Here is a 25,639-nt window from a genome sequence, read left to right as displayed (position 1 = left end):
CAGAATATTAGAGATATTTTTGAATTTCCAATTGTTTAAATCTATTTAACTTGTTCTTGTCAGGAATAATTCTATCTCCGTTAGAAGTAGTGGGCTGGAAAACGCAATGAAATGATGGCAGGAATGAATGCTTACTTGGCTACAGGCAAGCATATTAGTGCAGACTTGGTACTTAATAGGCAAAGAATTTAGCACAAGGTTTAAACTCTCTGATTTTCTCAGCCTCCATCTATCAGATATGCCATCTGAGATATTTTTAAGATAGCACAATTGAATGAGGGAGACAAGATCATAGCATGAGTCCAGTAGTCCACTATAAGTACCTTTCTCCTCTTTTCTAAGCTTCTGAGGAAACAAATTTCTATGCACAACGGAGTAAATGCAATATAAAATGGAACTCACTTCAACGGATAGCAAAGAGCATAAAGGTTTAAATAGTATGATTAAAATGCTTGCTTAGCCTAAACTTACAAAATACCACTTAATAAAATTGGCATTGAACTTATAAGAGATCTCCTTTTTGAAAATCTAATGTTTCAGGAATGAGATAAATCTGTAAACAAAATTTATCTTAAATTTAGTGTCTTTTTTTTCTAGATAGTTATATAATGCATTTCTCCAAACCTATTTTTTCTTTTCCATTTCAATAAAAGACTCTCTAGAGTGTTAATTATGTCACCACTACTGGGATACTTATCAACTTTATAATCTGTACTGTACAATTTTAAGAGATTATTATACATTTAACAATAACATTCTGAAAGCATTAATGTTAATTTGAAGTCTTTCTTTCTCTCTTCAGGTTATTAAAAAAATTATTGAAAGAGAAATAGTGTAATATGAAAACTATTCCCTAAATAGTAATTCTACAAAAAACACTGAAAAGATATATGCTCTACCAGTTACCTATAAACTCTGAGACATAGATAATACTTTAGATTAAGATGAGCATTATAACCCTGTTCCTTTTAAATTATCTGTATGCTTGAAAAATGCTATGAAAAATGAAAATTATAGAATTTTAACTTACAATTATTTGATGAATTTAAAATCATGGTAGTTGTATTTGTCAAAGTTAGTAATTGGACAGAAAAGTCTATCTCAGTTAAATGAGCAGGAGACCACCTGTTTTTCATAAACTGTGACTGATCTTTATCATGTTTTAAGAGTCCACCAAAATAACCCCAATTCAATTTTTAAAAATTCAAGTTTAAGTGAATTATTCTGCTGAGAATCATCACTGCTTATCTCAATCTTAAATATTTGAATAATTTCTATGATTTGAGGGAGAAAACAATAAGTGCAAATGATTTAAATTACTTTAGGGAACAATTTTTGATTGACAGTTAATCCCCAAAATGTGTATCATAAAAGGCAGATATTATCAGCAAGGTTAGTGAGTAGCATAGCGGAAGGATGTAGAACAGTCTAAAAACAATAAATTTAAAAACACATAAAAATGATTTGTATGACATTTCTCTTTAAATTGTCAGGAACTAAAAATTAAAAATAAATGGGAATAAAATCATATTTGATGCATATTTAAGTAAATTGGGGAATAAGTAAAAGTTAGCAAGAGGAGACATGAATCATTTTTTTCCAAATAATGTTTTGCTGACAAAATTGAGTTTTGGAAATCTAACGGCATTTTGAATTCTAAGAACAAATTAGGCCCTAGAGAAGAGTATACACAGTGGCAAAAATTTAAAAAAATATAAAATTAAAAAAGGTTTTAAATTCACTACATTGTTTAATAGTTTTGGTTGCTTCTTGTTTTACTGTGTGTGTGCATGTGTGCATGTGTGTGTGGTTGTGTGTATGTGTGTAGAGTGGAGAAATAATATTATATGGGTGTGCATGTATGATTTCCTTTCAGCAAGAACCCTTATTTTGGGTTAATTAGGTAGCCACAAGTGCTGCTGCTTGATTCTGCTATCATAACTACATGAAAGTTACTAGAGGAATGACTTGGAGGGTCACTTAGAAGATTTAAAAATAACACAACTGGTTAGCTATAGAAGACTTAACTAGTTCCTATTGTTTTGTGTTTTATTTCCCTTTAATCCACAATTATTTCTTAAAATCACTCTTGGGCTACACACTGTTGAAATGCCAGTGATACTATGAAAGTCCTCTTTTATGAGGAATTTACTAATTTTCAAATAAGTAAATAAAGTTCTATAATTCACATTGTTGGGTGCCTGATTAAAATAGCTTTAGAGGAATGTTTTTTTTTATTTCAATAAATGAGACATAATTGTCTTCCACATTTTCCAATCATGTTTGGATACAAAATTCTAACATTTTAAAAGATATGAATAGACTGTGAAGTAGACAATAGCAAATGAGTACATGCCATACCATCATCTGTATCTGCACTTGAAGGTCAACTTTTATAATAATTATTTTATTATAGAGTTCAGTATATTCTGAAAATCCATCACCTTTGTAGTGTATTGTAATATTATATTCCTAATGCAGAAGGAAAGGGGCACACTCTGTTTTAGTAAGTACACATGCCATGCCGGATCATGACAATATCATGACAATATTCAAATATTTGTATAGCAATTCAAGAATACTTGGGTTGCCAACATAACAATCCTGACATAAGCTATCATATATAAATAATGTTATCATTGAATAAAACACTTTAGTGTTTAAATGTATTGTTCAACCCTGGCCAACTTATGCTTTAACATAGATAAATTTGCTAACATTTATTTATTAAGTGACAGGCAATGCAATCTTTAGTAGTTTTGAAGAAAGTCTATGTAGCAAATTCTCAAATAGCAAATCCCATAATAACATTAGCATGTAAGGCTAAGAACCATTTAACCTAAATTAACGTTGCATGTTTTCAAGTGCATCAGAGTGTTAAAGTGCTGATAAATTAATTAAGCATTCAAACCCATGATCAAAAAAAAAAAAACCAGAAAATCTAATACCACTTTCCCTATTCTTGACAAGCATGTCTTGTCAAAACTGAGATACATTTTTGGATGAATTATGATGTATTCCATCTCTGTTATATCTATTTATCTACCTTTACTATTGGGTCTTTCATTTTTATAAATTTAAATGCTCATCAGATTTTCCATCTTTTGTTATAACATCTTTGATGGTAACTACAACACTTTTTAATTATTTTAGATGAATCCTTTAATATTTTCTAGAATTTAGCCCAGGATTTTTTCTACTTTAATACAACCATGAGTAAAATTGATGAGCATTCTCATTTATTAATCAAATATTAACTCATTTCCAATTGTCAATATTCCAATTTAATTTACTTTCTCCTTAAGACAAATGTTCAAACACTGGCTGCCCATAGTTAATCTTCCACAAGAAATAATTTAGTAGAAATCATAGCTAGTCTAATTCATTCTTTTACAGGTGAGGACAACTAAGTCCAAAAAGTAACCAGTTGAGAAAAAAAAAAAGTCATGGAATCCTTGCATACGAATATCCATTCAACTTTATTTTTTTCTGCTTCTATTTATTACCCATTGACTTCTTCGAGCTGTAATTATTAAGTAGTCCCAGTACAATACTAACATAGATAAAATCGCATGACTGCTATAGTAGAAATGAACTGATATCCACCAAACCCATTTCCTTTCTCCTGTGTACAAACTCAGCTATATCTCCTGGCCTCCCTTGGAGGATGTACAAGTGAATGAGTGAGTTCTGATCAGTGCATTGTGGTGATGTGAGGCACTATCAGACTGGCCCCTAAAAATCTCTCAGAGGTGATCCTAATACTCATTCTCCATTCACTTTCTGGATGAATAGAACTTGTAGGACCCATTGTAAAGCAGAGGCCAAACCTGGACAAAGACCTGATCTCTGATTACCCCTGGGACAGCATTCATCCAAATCTAGAAAACACATACTGGACATAATGGCTGCAAAAAACGCTTACTGCATTACATCATAGTTGATTTTGAAATTGTTACAGAAAATAGCGTTACTGATAAACATATGTTAATATTAGATAGGTTATTTTGCATTTTGCCCTTGATGATTTTGTCAGAAGTTTTACTTGGAGGTTTGCTTTAATTTTTAATTAATGCAATTTCAGTCTTTATTCAAGTATGCTGAATATTCTAATGGATAATAAATGACAGAAATATGGCATTGAATTTAATTAATACTTGAATTTTAGTGATCAACTTCTTTCTTTTTTTTTTTTTTTAAGATTTATTTATTCATACAAGAACCGGGGCACAGGCCAGATGTGCTGGAGGGTAAAAGGATTCACCAGAGACAGAGCAGGGAACAGAACATGCAGACCAACGAAATACACTGCTGCGGGGAGCAGCGGGCGAGACAGGAGAGGTCTGCTGTGCCATGTGGGATTCTCGCCAGCCAGCAGGGATTGAATCAGTGCTGCAGAGGCTGTGAGCAGCTTCACAGTGCTGTTTTCAACCACCTGTGCCACCAGGGAGGCCCGATTAACTTATTTCTTAACATATATAAAGAACTAGTAATCATTTGATTGTGGTTCGGCTTCATTTAATCACTCTTGTCAAGCAATAATATACAAAATATCTAAATAGTGCTATTAAATGCTTTTGCTAAGGCATGGTCAGTCACTCCGTGTCTCTGTGTCTTCCTGACCAAAAGAAAAATTCAAAAAGAGTAAAAGTTTTCTATACATCTTAACATCTACTAGTGTCCTACAGATTCCAAACATTGTGCCCTTTATTAAAGGGAAGCAATAAGAGAAATATGTTTGTAAGACATAGATATTGGGAGATATTTATTAATTTTATGACTTTAATTAAATGATTCCCACTTTCTTTGTAAAACAATTAACTCGGTATGTCTTTATGATATCTCTATATACAGCATGTCATATCAAAAATATTCTTAAAGAGAAATGTGATTACATTAAAATGGATATTGCTATTTGGTTTTCTGCTATTCATTGTGTTATTAATTAGGAATGTACTCATAGATGTGTATAGAAAATGTGTAAGTGACTTTTTATGTTTATAGCTGAAATAAAATGATATTTTTAAACGTTTTTTTATCCACAAATAAATAACAGTCTAAGTATCCTAGATTAATCTGAACTTTAAATAACTATCTATGTCTATTTACCAGATAGAGGAAGTCTGAATGTTCTTAAGACAATGTTTGGTTTTGCTGAAAGAAGGTTCTGTCATTTAAAACAGAATCATTTGGATATGAATTTGTTGGAGAAATCCAGGGTAATGGTAAATCATGTTTACCCTTGAACATTCTGAAGAAGCATGAGATTAATACGTTCCAAGAGAATCATACATTTTTGGAAATGCAAGTAAATACACTTACATGTAAATAAAGAACTTTGCTCCTATTTCTAATGTGCATGGTTGCAGTCCAGCTAGTTGAAAACTATGATAGGTATCTGGAAGTTGCAAGAAAACAGGCTATTTTTGCCCATTTTTTTCTCAGAGGTTTTTTCTAATAGATTTTTCATGCCTTATAATGCTTCTTTCATGCAATCATAAGATATTCGTTAGTAAAAAGTAATTTAAAACTTTGTTTATTTCAATTTTAATGAATATCCAAGGTTTATAAGCTAATGTCAGAATTTGTAAAACATTAGCAGATCAGCAAGGCAGTGCCAATAACACAGACATTGCAGGGGAGATTCCAGCTGTCTGAAATGGTTCTGAATCATGTAAAATTTGCAAAATTAATACATCTTCATTTATATTCCTATTTGCAATCTGTATCAGCAAATGAAAATGAGTCCATCCATACAACATATTTAAAATCAGTTTTGATGAATTGCACTAAGTTACAAAGCTAAGTAATTTATCATGACACAATTAGCCTGATTGGCACTTAATTGAGTGCAGTTTATTAAGTTTATTTACTTTATTAAGCTCGATGACATAGTGATTTTTAGATGTAAGATGATGCCAAATATCACCATTTCAAATTTGTATGGACCTTACTTTGAGTCTTTAATTTTATTAACTAATAACGTGAAACAAAGCATGTTAAGATGCCTTCTGAGAATGTTATTCTTATTTCCAATTTTTTTTTGTGCAAAATAAATTAAAACATGTAGAAACTAATATTAAAACACACATTGATAGTCACCCTGGTACCCCTCTTATTTTTTCTTTTTTACTGTATTTCTTGTTTGGCTGAGTATTGAAATTATATGCTATTTCTTTAACTGCAAAGTAACTAGTATTAAGTAGGCCCCCCTGATAATTTTGAGTTCATGGATTAAATGAGCAGTTTTGTCTGACCTTCTTCACCAAGGAACCTATGTATGCAACAGTAGAAAATTCTATACTTTCTTAATTACTTTAATAAATCTGATATTTCACCCTTATTAACTGATTCTGTTAGCATTTGTATTTAAGAAGTTGTCAGTTCTGTCCTCTGCTGCTTCTGAAATATTTATTTACTATTTGTATCCTCATTTGTTTCATTTGGTCAAGTGTCCCTGTGCAATTCACTCATTGTTTCTTTATGTCATTCCTAAGGAATTTACTCCTTATTTTAGAATTTTATTTTTTCATTTTGCTTTTTATTCCTTTACATACCTCACATTATATTAAGGACATTCAGAAAGTTTTGTTCTCTTATATATTTATCTATTACATCTTTTTAACTGGGTTACTGCAGGAATAACAAGACAAAGTCAGAAAAGAATTTACTTGTTAAGATAGATAGTCTGGAATAGTGATAATAATTTTAAAATTAGGATTTTATGACTGATTTCAAGTCTCCATTTGTCTACTTATTCTAATTACTAGTTGTTAATCCTGTCCAAGTACTTGGTCTCTCAAAAATAAAGTAATGTCTTAAAAGTGAAATGTGAATAATACCATATACCTATGATGATATTTTAGGCAACAATCACAATTGCTGTGTTAGAGTTAGAAATCAGTAAGTTAAAGATGTATTATGAGCTACAGTGGGTAAACTTTGGAAAAATATTCCATCTTTATATTACTTATAATTATAGCTGAATTAGCAGTAAACTAACATATAATTCATCTAGTCTGGAATTTAACTATGTGCAACTGTTAAGTACTACATTAGACAAAGCTAAAGAACCCTAAAAGAGATGTGTCCTGATTACAGATCCTTTTACATGCAGCAAGAAGTAAAAAAGGAATGTAATCTTTCTCATATTTTCCTACTGGCTCCCTACTTACTGCTGTAACAACTCTTGAGGCTTATGATATTAGTCTTTCTCGTCAACACAAGTTTCTGCCATCAAAAATGATTATTTGATTATTCTATTTTCCACAATCTGTGAAGTTTTACTTCTAGTTCATATTAGCTATTCATATTCATGGATCCATTTAGGATTTGTTTACCTGATACATACTTGTTCTCAAATATCTTACACTTGAGGACAATATGATTATAAACTGCTATGTTGCATTTCAATCATGCCATTATTTGAACAACCACCAGCTTAGACTTCAAGATGATTACCAATATTAGGAAAAATCAAGATATATTAATTTATTCCTACTATACTATACATCTATTAGACAGACATGTTTTTGAAAAACGAGACTAAAGTTTGTAAATATTTAAAAACATTTTTAATGTTTCTCAGTTCACACTCATTACTATAGACACCATTATAGTTTTTACTTTCTCATAGAAAGTTGAATTCTTAAAGCTTTCTTTTGAAACATGGCAGGAATTGCATGCTATAGCAATATTTTATGCTTATGTTTTTATTAAAATATTCATATATATGTGTGCATTATAAAAATGTGAAATATAACATTTCAGTCTCATGTTGCATACATTTATCTCTGTTTCTTGAACTAAAGAAAGAAAAGCTATTTTTAGTGTTATATAATTCTGCATTTTCCCACAATAGCTGAAATTTCTGTTTTAACACTTAGTCATACAGTAAAAAAGATGGATGTAATCCCTGTACAGCCATTTACCATCTGGTTAAGCAAACACACTTAAAGATACTTCTGCAATTATGATCAAGTAACAGCAGACCTAAGAGCAGACAGAGCCTGGACTCTAAAATGATGATTGTACAGCTGTAGTTGGCATCATTAGAGACCAATAAAATCTTTATGTTCCGTTTGGATGGCAAGGACCTTTATCAAAGAGAAGCTCAAATGGCTAAATAACAAAGAAATGATCCATTTAGCAGTTGTTTTAAATTTAAGGCAGATAATGGAACTTCTAAGTCATAATTAGCTTTTAACACTGAAAAGATTGTTTTCAAGTCCTATATTCCATTCTAATATTTTAAACTTGTCATCTTACCATAATTCTTTGATTATGGCTTTGCTTCATTTTTCTAATGTTGTCATCAATGTAAGCTAAAGTCATCACATAATCCTTAACAGCTAAACACTGGAATTATCAGAATACTTTCACACTGTTTCTAATTAAAAGGCGAAAGAGAAAAAAAAAATCACTGAATGTCTTTTGTCTAGTAAAAAAAGAGCAGACAACACTTTTGTTTTCTTATCAGGTAATTCACAACTCTTTCAGAATATAGGATATTTATTGCATTCTGTTAACAGGGTAATTCCTAAGTTGCCATAAAAGGTTTATTAAAACAGAACAGATGAGCACAGCATACTGCTGAGTGATTTGCGGTATCAGCAGTAATCCCTAAGAATTCACCCTTAAGAATTTTCAGTGCTCTACACTGTCATCAGCAAGCTTTATAAATTGGCATTTTTTCCCTTTCCCTAAAGATTCAGTAATCCGGGTACGTAGATATTTTAATCATGTTCCAGATGAGGGTAAAAATGATTTTACTTCCGCAATTTAATAATAGGCTTCCTAAGAGAATCTTAAAACTTAAATCCCATCCATCTTTTAAAAAAATGGGTATTTTAAATCCAATTTCTATAGATTGTATTTTAAAAATATTGAGTTAGAGGCTGATAGACAGTTCAATTTTTAACATTTTGCATGAAGAGTATATTACCATTCATCAACCTCAACATTATGACTATGGATGAGGAAATTTAAGTCTGGTATGAGAGTTTGCATAAAATTACACAGTAAGAGGTGGAGCACAGATTAATGTCAGGCCTACCTGACTCCAGAGTACCATTTCCTCTCCACTGCACTAAAACTCTCAGTCTGGGCTTAAGAAACAAGATTTCTTAGCTCTCTCTCACACAGGACCACCACCAACATCCATCTGAGGGTGGTGTTTAATCAACTCCAAAAACACATTATTTATTTCAACGTGGACAAAGGTACATGTTTCCACAAAATGTACTTACTTGGACAAACATACACACACACACACGAATTAATTTGTCAGGTGCATCTTTAAACTATAGCCTACATTCTACATGTAGCTTCTATAAGACTGGAAATTGTTTTCTCCAACAACATGCACATTATTTAGTAAAGTTTTCCTGGTTTTAACAGTATTTGTTAAATAAAGTCAATGCTTAGCGAAATCAATCACAATGACTGCTAACATATACAAAGTACTGAGTGTGTGACAAGTTCTGTGTTTCATGAGTTACACTCTTTAGTGTTCAATCAGCATAAATAAATCGGTGGGGTAGGTACTGTTATTATCTCCATTTGCAGACAAGAAAATTCAGACTTGAATGTTTGACTAATTTGCCCAAGGTCTCACCGCTAATAGGCAGCAGAAGCACAAAAAACAGATTTAATCTGACTGTAGTGCACTTTTTTTTTTTCACCTTTTAGCAATATTGTGTTCAATTATTATGCTTTGAAACTATATTAGAAAGGGCCTTACTTCTGCACCAATAAGAATGGTATTTGTTGTTACAGTTCTATTTTTCAAATATGCACTAAAAACAAAACAAAACAAAAAAACTATTAGCTTTCACATCCTTTTATTTATCAGCATCACACTCTAACCAACTGACCTAACTAGCCACTAACATGCCTTTTGTTTAGAACCAGCTTTTAAGTGAGATTTACGATTCACATTTAACTCATGTTAAATTAAGTTGCAAGATTCACCATATTGTTAGTATCAGGAACAGATATTGAGAAGCATATCTTCTAAATCGTTATTTCAACTAGAGAATATTAAGCTGAATTTTACACATATTTTTTTCTTGTTGCCCAAGAATTCCATACACCACACAGTGGAGATCCACAGTGATGTTATGTGTGTCATGTTAAAGCAGAAATAGTATTGCAAGAAAAATAATACAAAAAAATACTGCAAGAAAGTTACTACACTAAACTCTGTGCCAGTCACTGTGATAAAGGTGTTTACGCAGTATGCGCTTTAGTCCTCACCAAAAATCATTAGGATTACTCTTCCAAGTCATGATATTTTCTTCATGCCCTATTCATTGACCACTGGCTTCTAAGTGGCAGTGATGAAATTCAGAACAAATATACTGGACTCCATGAAACTTATACTTTCTGGTGCACCAGCCACAAAAATATAGACTATATCTGCTGTTTCCCTTCCTATATCATTTTAATCTAGACATTTGACAATGTTGGACTTTATCAAAGATGCAGCACCGTCACCTGAATCATAAGAAAGTAAATTTCCTGCTGCACCTATGATTATGGAAATGGAAATGTATGGTTATGAAAATATACAGTGGATATACAGAATCTATATATGTCTACATAATTAATATATCAAGTATCAATTTAGCTTTAAAATTTTGATATCTTTTCAAAGATTGAATTCTGAATTCTAAATTCTGAATTCTGAATTCTAAATTGTGCTAAACTTCAAAAACACTATCTGAAATGAGAGACATTTTTGTACCTTCATTTTTTTTTTTACTACCTGAGCTATTTCAATCTATAATTATAATAATGATGATAGACTGAAGAATGCAAAAATTACATTATAACATAGTGGATGAATATTAGCAATTTCTTCTGCTTTGAGTTGATAATATCCTCTTATTTCCTAAAATGTTCATGCTAACTTTGGTTACTAGGTAATACTTTCTTTAACTGACCTCCACCAGTGTAATAATGCTTTATGAAAATTTTAATTTAAATGCTAGAGAAGTGTTTCCCACTTCACCCCACACAGACCCAAATTATACAGTATTAACTATTAAAGCAGCTTAATGCAACTGGGAAAAGTTCATATCTGCAATTTTGTTTTATATAATGTTAGGAATTAGTTTTTTTTTTTTATTTCTCAATAAGTATTAATGATCATAATATATAAAATAGAGATTGCATCTAATAATGCTACAGCTGCAGAAGCAGATAAAATAGGAAACTTTTATATCTTAAACCTGATAGAGCTATTACATTTTTCTAATTAGGTAATGAGGAATTTACATAATTCCATAAGAAAAAGCATTATAAACAGTTTAAAAGGTGGTATTTTTATTAAGGCCTTTTTAGAGCATATAAAATTTTATTATATATATATATATACAATCTATACTTTCTAATTTTACTGTTAAAGTATCAATCAATCATACAGTCTGAAATATATTGATTTTTTTCCTTTGGCCATTAGGGTTACATTCACATATATTACAAGCAAATCTTTGCATAAGAGTAGATACGTATTAATGTTATAGGTCTTTGATTATAATATTTGATTAACCTCTGGGGCACTCATGATGTTGTGCAACCACGGTACATTGAGTTCCAAACATTTTGAATTCAAATTGATCATACTGCCTATGAATAAATTATATATTTCATTCAATTCAATTCATTAGTAGTAGGTAATTAGGGAGTACTAAGTAATTTATAGTCTGGTGGCATATATATAGTTGAAAGAAATTACATTTTCACACATGTAGATATAATTCTAGATATATATAGATATCAGACAACTGCCATTCTTAAATTCTTTGTGACAAGATACCTTTAAATTATTTTTTCAAAAACTTGTTTTTTAAATTAAGAGACTAATATTATGAAACGTTTATGTCTACAGGAAAATTGAGTGCATAGGGCAAAAAGGTTCAGGTATCCACCAACTCATACTTTCTCCATATAATTTATATCTTGCCTTAATGAGCTGTCACAATACATTATTATCTACTAAAGCCTATGGTTTACAATAAGGTTCACTGTGTTGGACTTTGATTCATTCATTCATTCATCCATTCATTATTTATTGAATAGGTAGCTCAATACTAGATTCTGAGCCTTAGTGTCTAAAGAAAGACAATGTTCTTGCCCCAAGTTTACATTTTAATAGGAAAGGCAGCCCCCAAACAAAAGGCATATATCCTTAGTAGTGTTTCTGGCAAAAGTTAGTATTTTGAAGAGAAATACAGAAAGCTATTTTATAAACCTTGTCCTGTGAGGATGTGATATATGAGAAGTAAACGTAGTGAAAGACTAAACCATGAGTAGGTCTGAGAAAAAGCATCAACAGTAGTGCAAACACAGGGAAGGAAAGGGCCTTAGGTAGGAGTTTGCTTGTTTTAGTGTCAATAAAAATGGACATGAAGGCTCAAATAAGTGAGTGATTAGGAGGAGTGAAAGAGGAAAATATCTAAGATATGCAGACATTAGCAGATCATGTGAAACCTCCTGGGTTTTGACTGAGAGACCGAGAACTTTGGTATTTAAATTTCATTTTGAGTATTTTCAGAGGGAGAATAACAATCTTATTTCTCATATTATATATATATATATATATATATATATATATATCATTCTAAACTTTCAAATGGATTTGTAGTTAGTAAAATCTAGGGTTGGATTGAGCTCATATAAATTAAACCCCAAATAAAGATGAGCATATATGTAAAGCATGCTCAATCTTATCTTTTTTTTTTTCTTCTTTAGTTTCTTTATCTAGGCATCTTTCATTACATGTCAGAATTGACATAAATAATTGTTCTCAGTTCCTTAAAATACTTACCAGCTTAATATTGTTACCAAATATAATCATACATAATAATTTACTAGATTTTAAGACGTTTTGTAAGATTGTACCTAACCAAAAAGATACACTTAAAATTAGTTTAACATGAGGGTGGAGGGGGCCCAATGGACTATGGTGTAGCATTATGGGTGCTTTGGCGGTGGTTGTGATATGCTAACACATATTTGAAGAGATGTGAAACTATATGTCCAAATCATATATAGTGCTGTAAACCAATCTTACCTCAATAAAAAAATTATAATAAAAAATATGTTTAACTACCAGACCAGGTAACATACAAATATTTAAATAATAGATAATAGCAACAGGGTTAAACTTGAATGTAAGTGTGATTATCTTTTATTATTAACTTTCAATGAATTTGAGTCTTATTGTTTAAAGTAAGTATGAAAGGACTGAAGTATAAATCTTATCCTATTTTAATAATTTCCCAAAGACAAAGGCTTGTGGATATACTTAATCCTTGCCACTCTTATATCTGTCATCTTACCTTTTGCTAGCTTGCCCACTATTAAGTTTTTGATAACTGCTTTTAGGTGTTTGAATGGTGAGTTCCAATTAATCAGCTATGTCAGGATACTCACTTTAGTGAGAGTTGACAGTAGACTATATTAAACACCTTTTCAAGATATATTGTGATATTTTAATAGGTGTTATTCCTACAGGATATCAAGTCCCAAGTTCTGAGATTTTTTCCCATGCAATTTATTCATTTTTTTCTTTTGATCAGGTTATTAAGCCTTCTACAAATTCCTTTTCTCATTTTGTGTCATCACTTTTAACAAAATTTTAAAGACACTATTGATGTGACTGGTCTCAAGTGATCTACTCAAATAAAGTTTTCATTTCCTTCTGCCAAAAAGAGATAATTTAAAAAGGCTTCCTTTTAGGCCCTTCAAAAACCACTGCACATTTGTTCCATAAAAATAAGAAAGATGAGAAATGCATGTTTTATTCTTCATTATTTATATGATTATGTGATACCATCCTTTCATTTATTCCCCACCCACTTTTGAGTATAGCTTATTAAAATATCATGATTATAACTACTTTTGAAATTTAGGAAAGCAGGTATTTTTAACAATTGCCAGCATATGACATTGATCTTCGGTATAATATCTCAAGACATTTCCAAAAATTTGCATCAAAATCCAAATAGTTTAATTGCTAAAGACATATTGGTCTTCCCCTAAATTAGATGTCATTTTTGTGCGTGTGTGGAACATTTTGGGGGGGTTTAGTTTAGGTAACAAGTTCCTCTTGAGGAAATAATATGAAGTTTTCCCAAAGCATAATAAGATGAGGCCTATAGAAAAGGCCATGATGTCAAATACATTTAATAACCCTACCTCCTGAAACTTTCTCAAGAAAAGCTTAGGAGGACCAAACTATTAAGTGCATAAAAATCAACTTCTGCTCCATCTTTACATCCTATCAAATTAGTTGATTGTATCCATTTGACCCACAACATTTAGCTATTTCAAAACTGTGTCTTGTTTTCATCATACCACTTAATCTGAATCCTTGTCTTTCTTCACTATTACTGTCATTTTCCTATCCTGAATGTTGATGCATTTCCCTTACCTAACCACCAACCACTAGTAATGAAGAAGTCTTCTTTTCCCAAATGCATTAGATGCATAGACTAAACACTAATTAACTGAAATTCAACACTTTTTGTTCTCAGCCACCCAAACCTCTGCTGTTACTGAGTCCATCCTTCATCTTACAAGTTTTTAGTCCTTCCTTCAATCATGTAAAGGAAATAGAAGGTGAAAGACAAAGTTAAGAAGAGCAGTTTATTAAGAAGAGCAGTACTACTAGAATCAGTGAGGGCAAATCAGAAAAATGACCATCCCTTGCATATCTTAAAACAGATTATAAAAGTCCTATATGAAAATAATTTTATGTTTTTCTATAAACTGAAATCCTAAAAGTTTAAAGAATACATTTTTTTCTCATCTTCTATTAGGATTTCCAGTCTTGATAACTTAGAGATTCATCAGTAAACAAAATTCTGATAAATTCTGTCACAAATTTAGCCTCAGCACTTAAATTCCAATCTTAGCATGAAATCACAGGTGCATGAAATCACATGAATGCAATGATTTTGTGTCTTAAAAACACAGTTAAGCTTCATTTTTTGAAGAGGCTCACAATTTAATTTATTCAAGTGTTTTAGGATATAAAAAAATTAATTAGAAATTTATTTTCTCAAAATTGAATCCATTATTGATTAATGCTGAATGTAAATAATTTAAAATACTCCATTCCTTTTTCCTGAAGCTTTATTATTATAATTTCTTTTTATTGAAGCTTTATTATAAAGCTTATTAAATTTATACAAAATAATACTGATAGTATTTAATCTATACAAAACTCTATTTTTTAAGGAGTAAGGGTATGTGGTATTCAGCAAAAACTACTAAGGTCATATAAATTGCTTATATGTTATTCCTAGTAAAACAAAACAAAAACCCACAAAGGCACCACAAAATACACAAACATTTTTACTAAATGAAGGAAATGTTAAAATAATGATAATTTGACTAATAATGTTATTAACATTGGTATTAATATTCATTAACTATTTTATTTTATTTTATTTTAAATATTTATTTATTTATAAAAGCACTGGGTACAGTCAGAAGCGCGAGAGGGTGAGAGGATTCACCAGAGCCAGAGCAGAGAGCAGAACTGGCAGATGGGCTGAAAACACTGCTGAGGGGAGCAGCAGGCACAGCAGGAGAGGTTTGCGTGCCATGTGGGACCCTCGCCGGAGGCCGGGTATTGAACCGGTGCTGCAGAGACTGCGGCAGCTTCGTAGCCCAGTGCTCAACCGCTGCGCCACTGGGGGAGGCCCATTAACTATTTTATTTTATGTTAAAGTCACTGTGGCCTCTCAGCCAGTCAGGTATTGAGGGATATTAGTATAATAGGAATGCCAATCTTTATATCTGGGGAAGTAAATATCACTAATATTACTATACATGTTAAAGCTAAGGAAAAGGTATATGTGAGAATCCCAAGAAAAATACATAAAACCAGAAAGAGATAAATCCTATGAAGGTTCACAGATACCACTAATAATAACCATCATTTCCTTTATTACTAGTAATAGGTGGTTAGATAAGGGAAATGCATCAACATCTACAATAGGAAAATGACAGCAACAGTGAAGAAAGACAAGGATTCATATTAACTGGTATGGTGAAAACAAGATGCATTTTTGAAACAGTGAAAGGTTGTGGGTCAAATGGATCCAATCACACTACTTTGATAGGAAATAAAGATGGGGCAGTGGTTGATTTTTATGCACTTAATAGTTTGGTCCTCCTGAGCTTTTCTTAAGAAAGTATCAGGAGATTGGGATGACATCTTGGCCTCATCTATAGTGTAATGAATTATTTCAGCCAGGGTCACTGCTTTCAAAGTTCAAAGAGCAATAGAATGTCCTGTGTTTGGGCCAGCTGTGTGAAGGGCTGGGGATGGAAATAGGGTGCAAATAAGCTTCGTCTCTGAGTAACATAACTTTTCAAATTTTATAAATATTTTGGGTAACTTGAAGCTAAATAAAGCAACCTTCCGCTCCCTACTGCTTGTAAGATATTGTCTGACTAGATAGGATTTTTATTAATTAAATTATTTATTTTGTGTAGTATTCTGATGTTGAAATAATGATAATTACATAGCAAGGGCATGACATAATCTTTCTTTAAATTTTTAAAGATATATTTAACTGAAAGTCACTGCTATGCCTTTTGCTTCTAGTAGATTTAGATGCTGCAGTGACAAATTTATACAAGAGTTGGTGTGGCTGTTTACTATGGAATTAATGAACAAAGCTGTTGCTATGTCATACACTAGCTGTGTCTGAGCTATGGAAATTTTGCCAATGTGTCATGTAAATGTTTCCACTTGTTAAAATGTTTAAAGACCTAAACATGTTCTGTATTATTCAAGCATATTTTTCACTAGAATTTAAAAGTAATTATGACATAAATGCAATTAAACTTCCAAATCCCACCCTTATGTTTTGTAGACTGTCATCACAGCTAAATGACATAGTTATGTTCTGAATACTGGAAATCACACCCCATACCAACCTACATGTTCTTTTATATTTCACTAAAAGTGCAGGTGATATTGAGTATATTAGTATTTATCAAGTATAAATTAAACATTATTTCCATATACTATACATCCACTATATCATATTCTTTGGGCTTTTATATGTATACATTAATATATTGGTTTCAGGGTATCATGACTGATCATTACACTTTTATTGATACACTCTCTTCTCTGAAATTCAAGTGAATATCCAGTATCTTAGACATTGCTAGAGTGAACTTGATAAGGCTAAAGATGTGAATTCTTATAAAGGGATATCACCTTTCTTATTAAAACACATACAGTATTTTCAAAGTTGCAGGAGGTGATATTCATTATGAGAAGATGAGATTAGTTTTCCACATATTCCTTCTAAATTCTAACTTCCGTGTTGCGGATTTTTTAAATTTGATCATTTCATTTCTTGCTGAATATGTTTCACAGCTTTAATTTGGACAACATACTCAGTAATAGTAAACTGCAAAAGGAAAAAGCTAATGCCCATAAATAATGATTGGATATAATATGACACATATATCCTACATAGAAAATCTTTTACTTAAACAACATATAGATAAGTTTATTTATACTTTAATGCCCCTGAATATCAGGGATAGATGCAATTTCACCTAATATCATAAGATTTCCCAGCAATGAGAAAAAAAGCATCTTTGGTCATTAATTGACCAAAATTAATTGGTTATTCATCACCACCCAGATGGCAAAAGTAATTATTGTGTCAGTTTGCCAAATGATAAAGGTGCCAATGAATGCCAGTAAAAAGTTTAAAAAATAATATTTCCTAATTCAATTCATATCTGTACATATATTTTATTCTTGTGGATACTTTACATGAATTATTATCTGAAACCCTTTGACAAGCATTTAGCATTTGAGCATTTATAAAATTAATCAAGCATATATAATATTGTTCTTTTTTTTTTTTTTTTTTTTTTGGTGGGACCCTCGCCGGCGGCCGGGAATGAACTGGCGCTGCAGAGGCTGCGGGCAGCCTCGCAGCCCAGCACTAAACCACTGCGCCACCAGGGGAGGCCCTATAATATTGTTCTTTTTAGTTAATTATACTAATGCTCAATTAGAGTCATCAAATGTTCATACATCTTTCTCAATTTTAATAGCATTTTCTTCCTTTCTTAGAAAAATGTTTTAAAATGTGAATTAAATACTAACAACTATGGAAATGTACACAATGACTAAGCCAATCTATACTCCAAAATTATACAGAGCAAATTATTTAAAAACATATGACATAATGAAATGTATGTAAATATAGACATATTAGGTAAAACATGAAGCTATATGCAGTAATTTTCACTGGTGACAATATGTTTCTCTCCTTGCTTATTCTTCCTTTACTTCCTAACTGGTGAAGTTTGAAGTACAGTAGACTTTTCAGCTCTGTATGCTTCCAAATAATCATTTTTTTCTTATTTTATCTCAGCTACAAATTCCTTGGCTTGTCTGTTTATTAACATAATTTAACCCCCCTAAATATACCACCTGTACAAATGCTCCCTTGAATTCCTGACTAATATAAAACTTCATAAATGGCATTTTCCCTACTTGTTAAAAAAAATACAAATTTAACAACCTCAAGATAGGGAAACCTTATTTGTATTAGTAAAATATTCTCTTTTTTTTCTGTCACTATTGAATACTTCATTGATAATAATTAATAGAATATTTATGTACCCATAAAAAGATGAAAGAAAAATTAAACTGAAGTATGTATTCTATAATTTGAAACTGAATAAATGATATAACATGAAAATACACAAAACAAGATAAGATTATCCATGTATTTAAAGGTTAAATTTCCTGTATGTCACAAATGGGAAAACTGGATGAGAAATAAAAGGGCTCCTTAAACTCACTTAATCTCCACAGCTTGGGGGAGAAGGGAATTAAGAGAATAAATAATATTGCATAGATTTAACAGATATTGTCATATAGTATAAGGCAAGTGAAATTAATCTCAAATACATCAGATAGATTTTCAAATGTCAGTCAATAGAGAGGAATGAATCTGAACCTCTGAAATATATACAATGTTGTATAGCCATGGTGCCTCAATAAAAAAAGAAAAAAAAAATGGATCTATTTCTAAATTTCTGGTAGTTACTTTTTTAAAGTAGTATATCTACAACCTGAAAACTTACCATATCATAAACTGGCAAATACAGTGTCAGTAATAATTTGACTAGAGTTTTTGGATACAAGATTATAACTGAATGTACATGTAAAAGAAAATACACTTGTTATTACCAAATCAAATTAAAAATTAATTGGAATCAAATGTTCACTTATTTAATTTCTACTCATATACCCAGTAATCAGCTGTTCCTGTGTTCGTCTACTGACCAAGAATTGTGTTAAGTAAATTATTCAGTCTTTATAAATATTATAGTGACCAAGATTGTTTTTAAAAAGATGTCAGTTTACATACATGGAAATTACAATGGAAAATATTTTTTTCAATTGTCAGCAAATAAATATTATGGTACTATAAACTTTAGCAAATCTATTTGGAACACACCTGTGCTTAAAAAGTAGCCAAAACCTTTGTTTGGTGTCTGTGCTAGTAGTCACTGTGTGAATGTTGCAGGTCATTTTTAACATCTTAGACTTGTTTCCTTCTCTATAGTACATTGCTTTGTTAATATGATACATTAATTATATATAATATTTGTGGAAGTTTTTTGAAGTAAATAATACTGATATTCTCACTCTCTCGTACACCTATCCTGGTAATATATATTTTTTAAATATATATATATATATTTTTAAGATTTATTTATTTATTTATACAAGCACTGGGTACAGTCAGAAGCGTGCGGGAGGGAGAGAGAATTCACCTATTCTGGTAATATTTTTAATGCATATATTTAGTAGCCTTAATATTTAAAACTCCCACTTTATGCCATTTTCATAGTACATGTATAATTCATCACATCTACTCTCTATCTACAAAAGAAAACACATATACTATGTAATCTTTATAGACTTCTTTGGACTTCTTTACAGAATTTTCAAAAACTAGGGAGAATCTAATATTTTGTATGATTTTAATAATAATGAATGCATGAATGTATACATGGCATTGATTACTAATGCATAGACAATAATATATATTATAAAATTATACACATAAATGTGAATATAATGCATAGGTTTCCATACATCACACTGATTAGAGACAAAAATGGAAAGAAAACTATCACCTTAACTTTGGTTAACTATGAAATATATATTTTTTTAATTTTAGACAACTCCGTTGATTTCAAATCACCAGATTCAGAATATTTTAATACAGATCTATGGAAATTTAGGGAATTAATCGAATTGGTTTTGATGGCATATTCTGAATATATTCAGGTGAACAAACTGCAACTTTTGAGTATCTATACTATGACCCCTGAAGAGTTAATGAGCTTTTACAGTTTACAAGTTAATAATTTTACCACCAATCTGCAGTTACATTTGGCTAGTACGGACTAAAAAACAAATAGCCCTCGCCAAAGAAAATAAACATTTGTGTATTTCCAAAGTTAGTATATTTATGAAGGTTGTTTTTCATGAAATGGAATAAAAGACTTTTCAAACAAAATAATAACTTTCAAGTGTGCCCTTTCAAGAAAAAAAAAAAAAAACAATCTAAATCACATGCACATTAGCACATGGCATTTACTAATATATTTTAAAATACCACTGGCAGCTTAATTTTTACAAATCTCATTTTTAAAAAGCCAGATAAAAAAGAACCAATTAAAAGAATGGAATATGAATATCTCTCCAGATGATATCCCCCAAATAGAAAACCATGTTAGATCTCACTCAAATTGCGCACATACAGCCATAAAAAAACATATTTCCCAAGTTGTTATTGTTTGTGAAGCACATTTAAGTGCACAGAACATTTGCCTTTATGGCAGTTTTATTCTTAGCACAGTAAATGACAAAAGGATCTGTTCAATTGACTTTCTCATAAAAGGTTTAATTCCCTATTCATTTTGACATAGGTTATATCTTGAGTTTCTTACTTCCGTTTACATCTGCACTCTGAGTAAGTAACTTCTGTTGTATATGACACACTGACCTGGTGTCAGGGTGAGAAGAATCTATACCTTGTTAGAAATAATGACATGAGTTACAGCAGTTCGAGAGCACTTTGGGGGAAGGATGTGGGAGTAGGAAATAACTTCAAGGCAAAATTGCAATTCACAACCACAAAAACTTAATTTTAACCATAAGAGCAATATTAGGTATTCAGTTAAATAGCATCTTCTTTTATGTCCAAAAGTTTGCTAATTGCCATCCAATAAGACAGGAGATACATGACTGTTTTGTTCTATACTATTCACTTTCTGCTGAAATTATATGTGTCATACATTTGTTAGGTAAAATACCAAAACAAACAAGCAAAGATAGCACTCATAATTCTGAAATCAAGGATGTGGTCTAACATTTGGTAACTAACCAGATAATTTAAGTGGAATCTTAATATTGTAATAATAAGAAAGTATTTGGAAACAATTTTAGTTCTAATAAATACACTTAGTGTAAGTATGAAAAACAAAAGTTTTCAAACCATTGTTTTATGGAGTACTCATAAGGAAGACAACATTCTTGGCTTTAACCAATTCATCTATGTCCATGCTGATTTATATGTTAAGTTACATTATGCCTAAGCATCCAGCAATAAAGTAGAACAGTAAATATGCCAGACATTTTTTCCTACATGACATCCAATATACATGTTTTCATATTGATGGATATCGACTTGACAATACCTCAGTTTGGCAATATGATTTTAAGTTGGTAAAAATGTGGGTGAAAAGGAAACCTCATCCACTGGTGGTAGGGATGTAATTTGCTACAGTGTCAATGGAAAATAGTCTGGAGATATTGTAAAAAAAATAAAAAGGGAAATACCAGGTGATTCTGCAACATCACTGCTAGGTAGTAACCCAAATAAGATGTAAACGGTAATATGGAAATATTTTTGCATTCCTATATTCATAACATCATCATCCACAATAGACAAGTCAGGGAACCAACCTAAATACCCAAAGGTGACTGGGTAAAGAATTCATGGAATCTATACTCAAGGGAATACTACTCATTTATTTAAAAAAGATGAATTAGTGCCTTTTCGAACAAATTGGATGGATCTTGAGATGATTATGCTAAGTGAAATAAGTCATAAATTGAAATTTACAGGATGGTTTCACTTATTTGTAGAATATAACCAAAATAACCAAGAAAGAATAACAAAAGTAATTCTTAGACTCTGAAATAAATGTACTGCTTACCAGAGAGAACAGGGAAGAGAAAGAAAAGGAATAGGGGAAGAAAGGAATAAGGCATTGTCATGAGATTTTGATGGAAGGTGAGTATAGTGTGTGCACATATGGAGGCGTGAAAATATACACCCTAAGTGATACATATGTGTAAATGACTGACACACAAATATATATATATGTTAAACATACATGTTTGTGTGTGTTTATTATATATAATATATATATATGTTTGTGTGTGTTTGATTACTAGTACATAGTTTTATGATAGTTTCATGATATCATACATGTCTGTAATAGCAAAAATCCCAATGTGCCAGTTCAGATCAAAATGACAGAAATACATACTCTTTAATAAGCTTTAAATGCAACATTAATAGATTCATTACCTGTAGAGTAGATTCGATAGAAGTGGGGAATAAACTGAACTTGAAACAAAACACTGGTATTCCTTGTGTAAAGAAGAGTCTAATATGAAATTATCTGTACATGTTTTCAGGTACATATAGTTCACTATGGTAAGGGAATAATTTTGTAATTTTAATCCAATTTTATCAAAGGACTTCTAGTAGCCACAATGACTACAGAACATTGCATCTTACGTCATTTGAAAAGTTGTGTGTATCAATTTTATTACACAGGAAATATTTTATTCTACTAAGCTTGAAAAATTTAAGTTATTTTATCTTTCAAGTGAATAAATAAAATTTAGTAGCATTATATTGTGACCATAGCCTTAAGCTAAGAATTAAAATATCAAACATGTTTTCAAGAGTATATATATTTCAGAACCATTCTAAACAAGAGGAACATGGAACCCATCAAAGATCAGAAAATCAGGTTCATCACTGCCCTCTTTGAATGATGGAAGTTCTACATATTTAACACTTTAGAATTTCAGCTTGGCTTATATTTATTAATAAGAAAATATCCCCACCATTATAAACAGAAAAACAGCAAATATATTTATAAAAAATGTATTAAAGTTTTTTATGTAGCACTTTAAAATAATTTGTCAATTTACTAATAGAGCAATACATTTCCACAATAGCGATTTCAAGCACTATAAAAGTGAATACTGATATTTTTCATTTTTAAATTGTTGTCATCTCAGATTACTCACTGAGTTTAGCATGAGTCCTTTATAGTCATTTCTGTGGGCACTCATTCATAATTTGAATGATGCAGTGCAAATTAAAAGCATTGTTCTTATTCAAGAAGAAATGAGATTTTATCACAGCATGGCTTGGCATTCAACTATTCCCTTAGTTCCACTCCAGGTGATAGTCTCTGAATGGATTTCGCCTATTGACTGAATTGGACACCCTGTGTCCCTAAGATAATGCTAGATTGAGAAGCCATATGGTGCAATACTGTGAGCTATATTAAATTTTGAGTCATGTATTGGCCAACTTTATTCCCATAAATGAATACCAGGAATCTATCAATGTAAATTTATATACCCTTGCTGCTTATTGGCGTAATGAAGTCCACCTTTTTACTATTCCCTTTTTGGGCACTTTGCTGACATAAAATCATGCTAGAGTTAGACTGAAATGCACTTGTTGGGAAAAAAAACAGGGAGGGTGATACTTGAGGTTCACCCTGTGCTTACCTTTAAAGAAGCAGTCTTCATTGTGGACAATGGTAATCTTTTGTTTTTTCAGGCAAGCAGCTCTGTGCACTTCACAGTGGTTTTCATAGAATTCTCCATCAGAGCCACACACAGGTTTGTAGTGTGGTTTGCAATGGTCCATGCATACACATTCTGCCTGACCGGTCTCTCTGCTGATAACACAATGCCTTCCCAAACCACAGTATTTATTTTCACAAGATCCCAAAGGGCCATCCTGTATCAGGAACCCTAAAAATAAATAACATAAAATCAGTTGAATGCATATGTGCCAATAACACATACATGCATGACAAATTTCATATAAAAATAAAAAGACAAACAGATATATAGCATAAGCTTTGTTCTCAGTAGAGAAGTGATTATATCAAAACTGCAGATGAATGTTTTCAAAAACCTCAACATTTTTCCTCCTTTATCCTCTTCAGCTTGAACTCTCTTATCCCTCCCCATTGAATAATGTGGTCCTTAAGGACAAGTTCTCTGAATTTAAACTGACAAGCTCAGGGCTCAGCTCTACCACTTGTCAGCTATATGCTCTTAGATAAATCATGTTTTTTATGTCAAACTATTCTATCCATAATATAAGGATAATGGTATAGACCATCTCCTAGAGTCGTACAAAACATTAAATGTATCTCTGGCACATAGTTGATGTTTAATAAATGCAATAGTTTATACTAACAGAATTCTGGATAGGAAAAAGGAAACATGTATATAAAGTAGTAATAGGAGATAGGAATGAAAGATAGTATCTTGAAAACTTTTTGATAGGTTCTCACAACGATCCTTTCTTGTTTTAATCTTTGCCACTAGACAATTACTGTCGTATTCCAGGACTAAATGAACAAATCATGAATAATTCAACTTTTTGGTACTTATTCAATGTAACAAACTCCAATAGCATCCAAAAAACATACTGGACCCAATAGTCTTGCACTGAAACCTAAGCAACTTCAATACCTATGCTTTTTTTTTTTTACCAATTTTATTGATAAGCAATTAATATACATATCACTGTACAAGTATAAGATTTACAGTAGGATGGTTTGATTATCATATATTCTGACCCCTATGCTTTTGAGAGCAGATGGACTTTTGTCTTTCCAGAACTTTATGTGTGTGGAAAGTAAAAAAAAGTGTCATCAAACTGAGTGTACACAATAAGAGAGAGATGGAGCTATGGATACATAATAGCAACATATATAAAAAGCTATATGTGTATATACATGCATGTGTATGTATATATATTTACTATGAGTAAGACCTTTATGTTACATTTCAATAAAAAAGGAAAGTTTTCAGAGGTTATACATTTACAGTAAATGTCTTAGTGAATATTTTCAGATTTTTCATTTAAAACCATTTCTCTACATAATGGCATAATAATTAAGAATACAGAGCATTATTATTACTGATGCTATTACTATAGCTTAGAAAGTAATTTTCACAAGGACAAGCATATACAAGTGAAAGATGATGTAAATTATCCAATTGGATATCAATCCAATACTATATGATATTCATATAGTACCTTTCATATACATGCATGCTTCCAAGTAGAATTTAGCACTACTAAAATCAACAAAAACACCAACACTCTCATCTTGTAATTAAAAAATAGCATTTATTTTTATAAGAATTTTAAAGTGAAACTAATCTAAATATTTGTATTTTTTGATACTACACTCCAATTGAGTTGAGAAAGCAGTCCAT

The 25,639-nt window shown here is 31.2% G+C and overlaps 1 protein-coding gene across 5 annotated transcripts in view; it reads right to left on the bottom strand.

The window, feature by feature from the left end:
• The window catches only part of FSTL5 (follistatin like 5), a 558,421-nt gene that overhangs the window by 287,081 nt on the left and 245,701 nt on the right, over positions 1 to 25,639 (bottom strand). For all 5 annotated transcript variants that reach the window (XM_054690351.1, XM_054690350.1, XM_054690353.1 and 2 more), the window contains exon 4: positions 23,906 to 24,154. In XM_054690351.1, coding sequence (XP_054546326.1) covers positions 23,906 to 24,154 — 249 coding nt within the window. The remainder of the gene's footprint in view (positions 1 to 23,905; positions 24,155 to 25,639) is intronic.

The sequence above is a fragment of the Talpa occidentalis genome, unplaced genomic scaffold, assembly GCF_014898055.3.
Source record: "Talpa occidentalis isolate TD23 unplaced genomic scaffold, MPIMG_talOcc4v2.1 talOcc4.8, whole genome shotgun sequence".
Lineage (NCBI taxonomy): Eukaryota > Metazoa > Chordata > Mammalia > Eulipotyphla > Talpidae > Talpa > Talpa occidentalis.
Note: the sequence above shows the minus strand (reverse complement) of the source record. Positions and strands in the feature narration are given on the sequence as shown.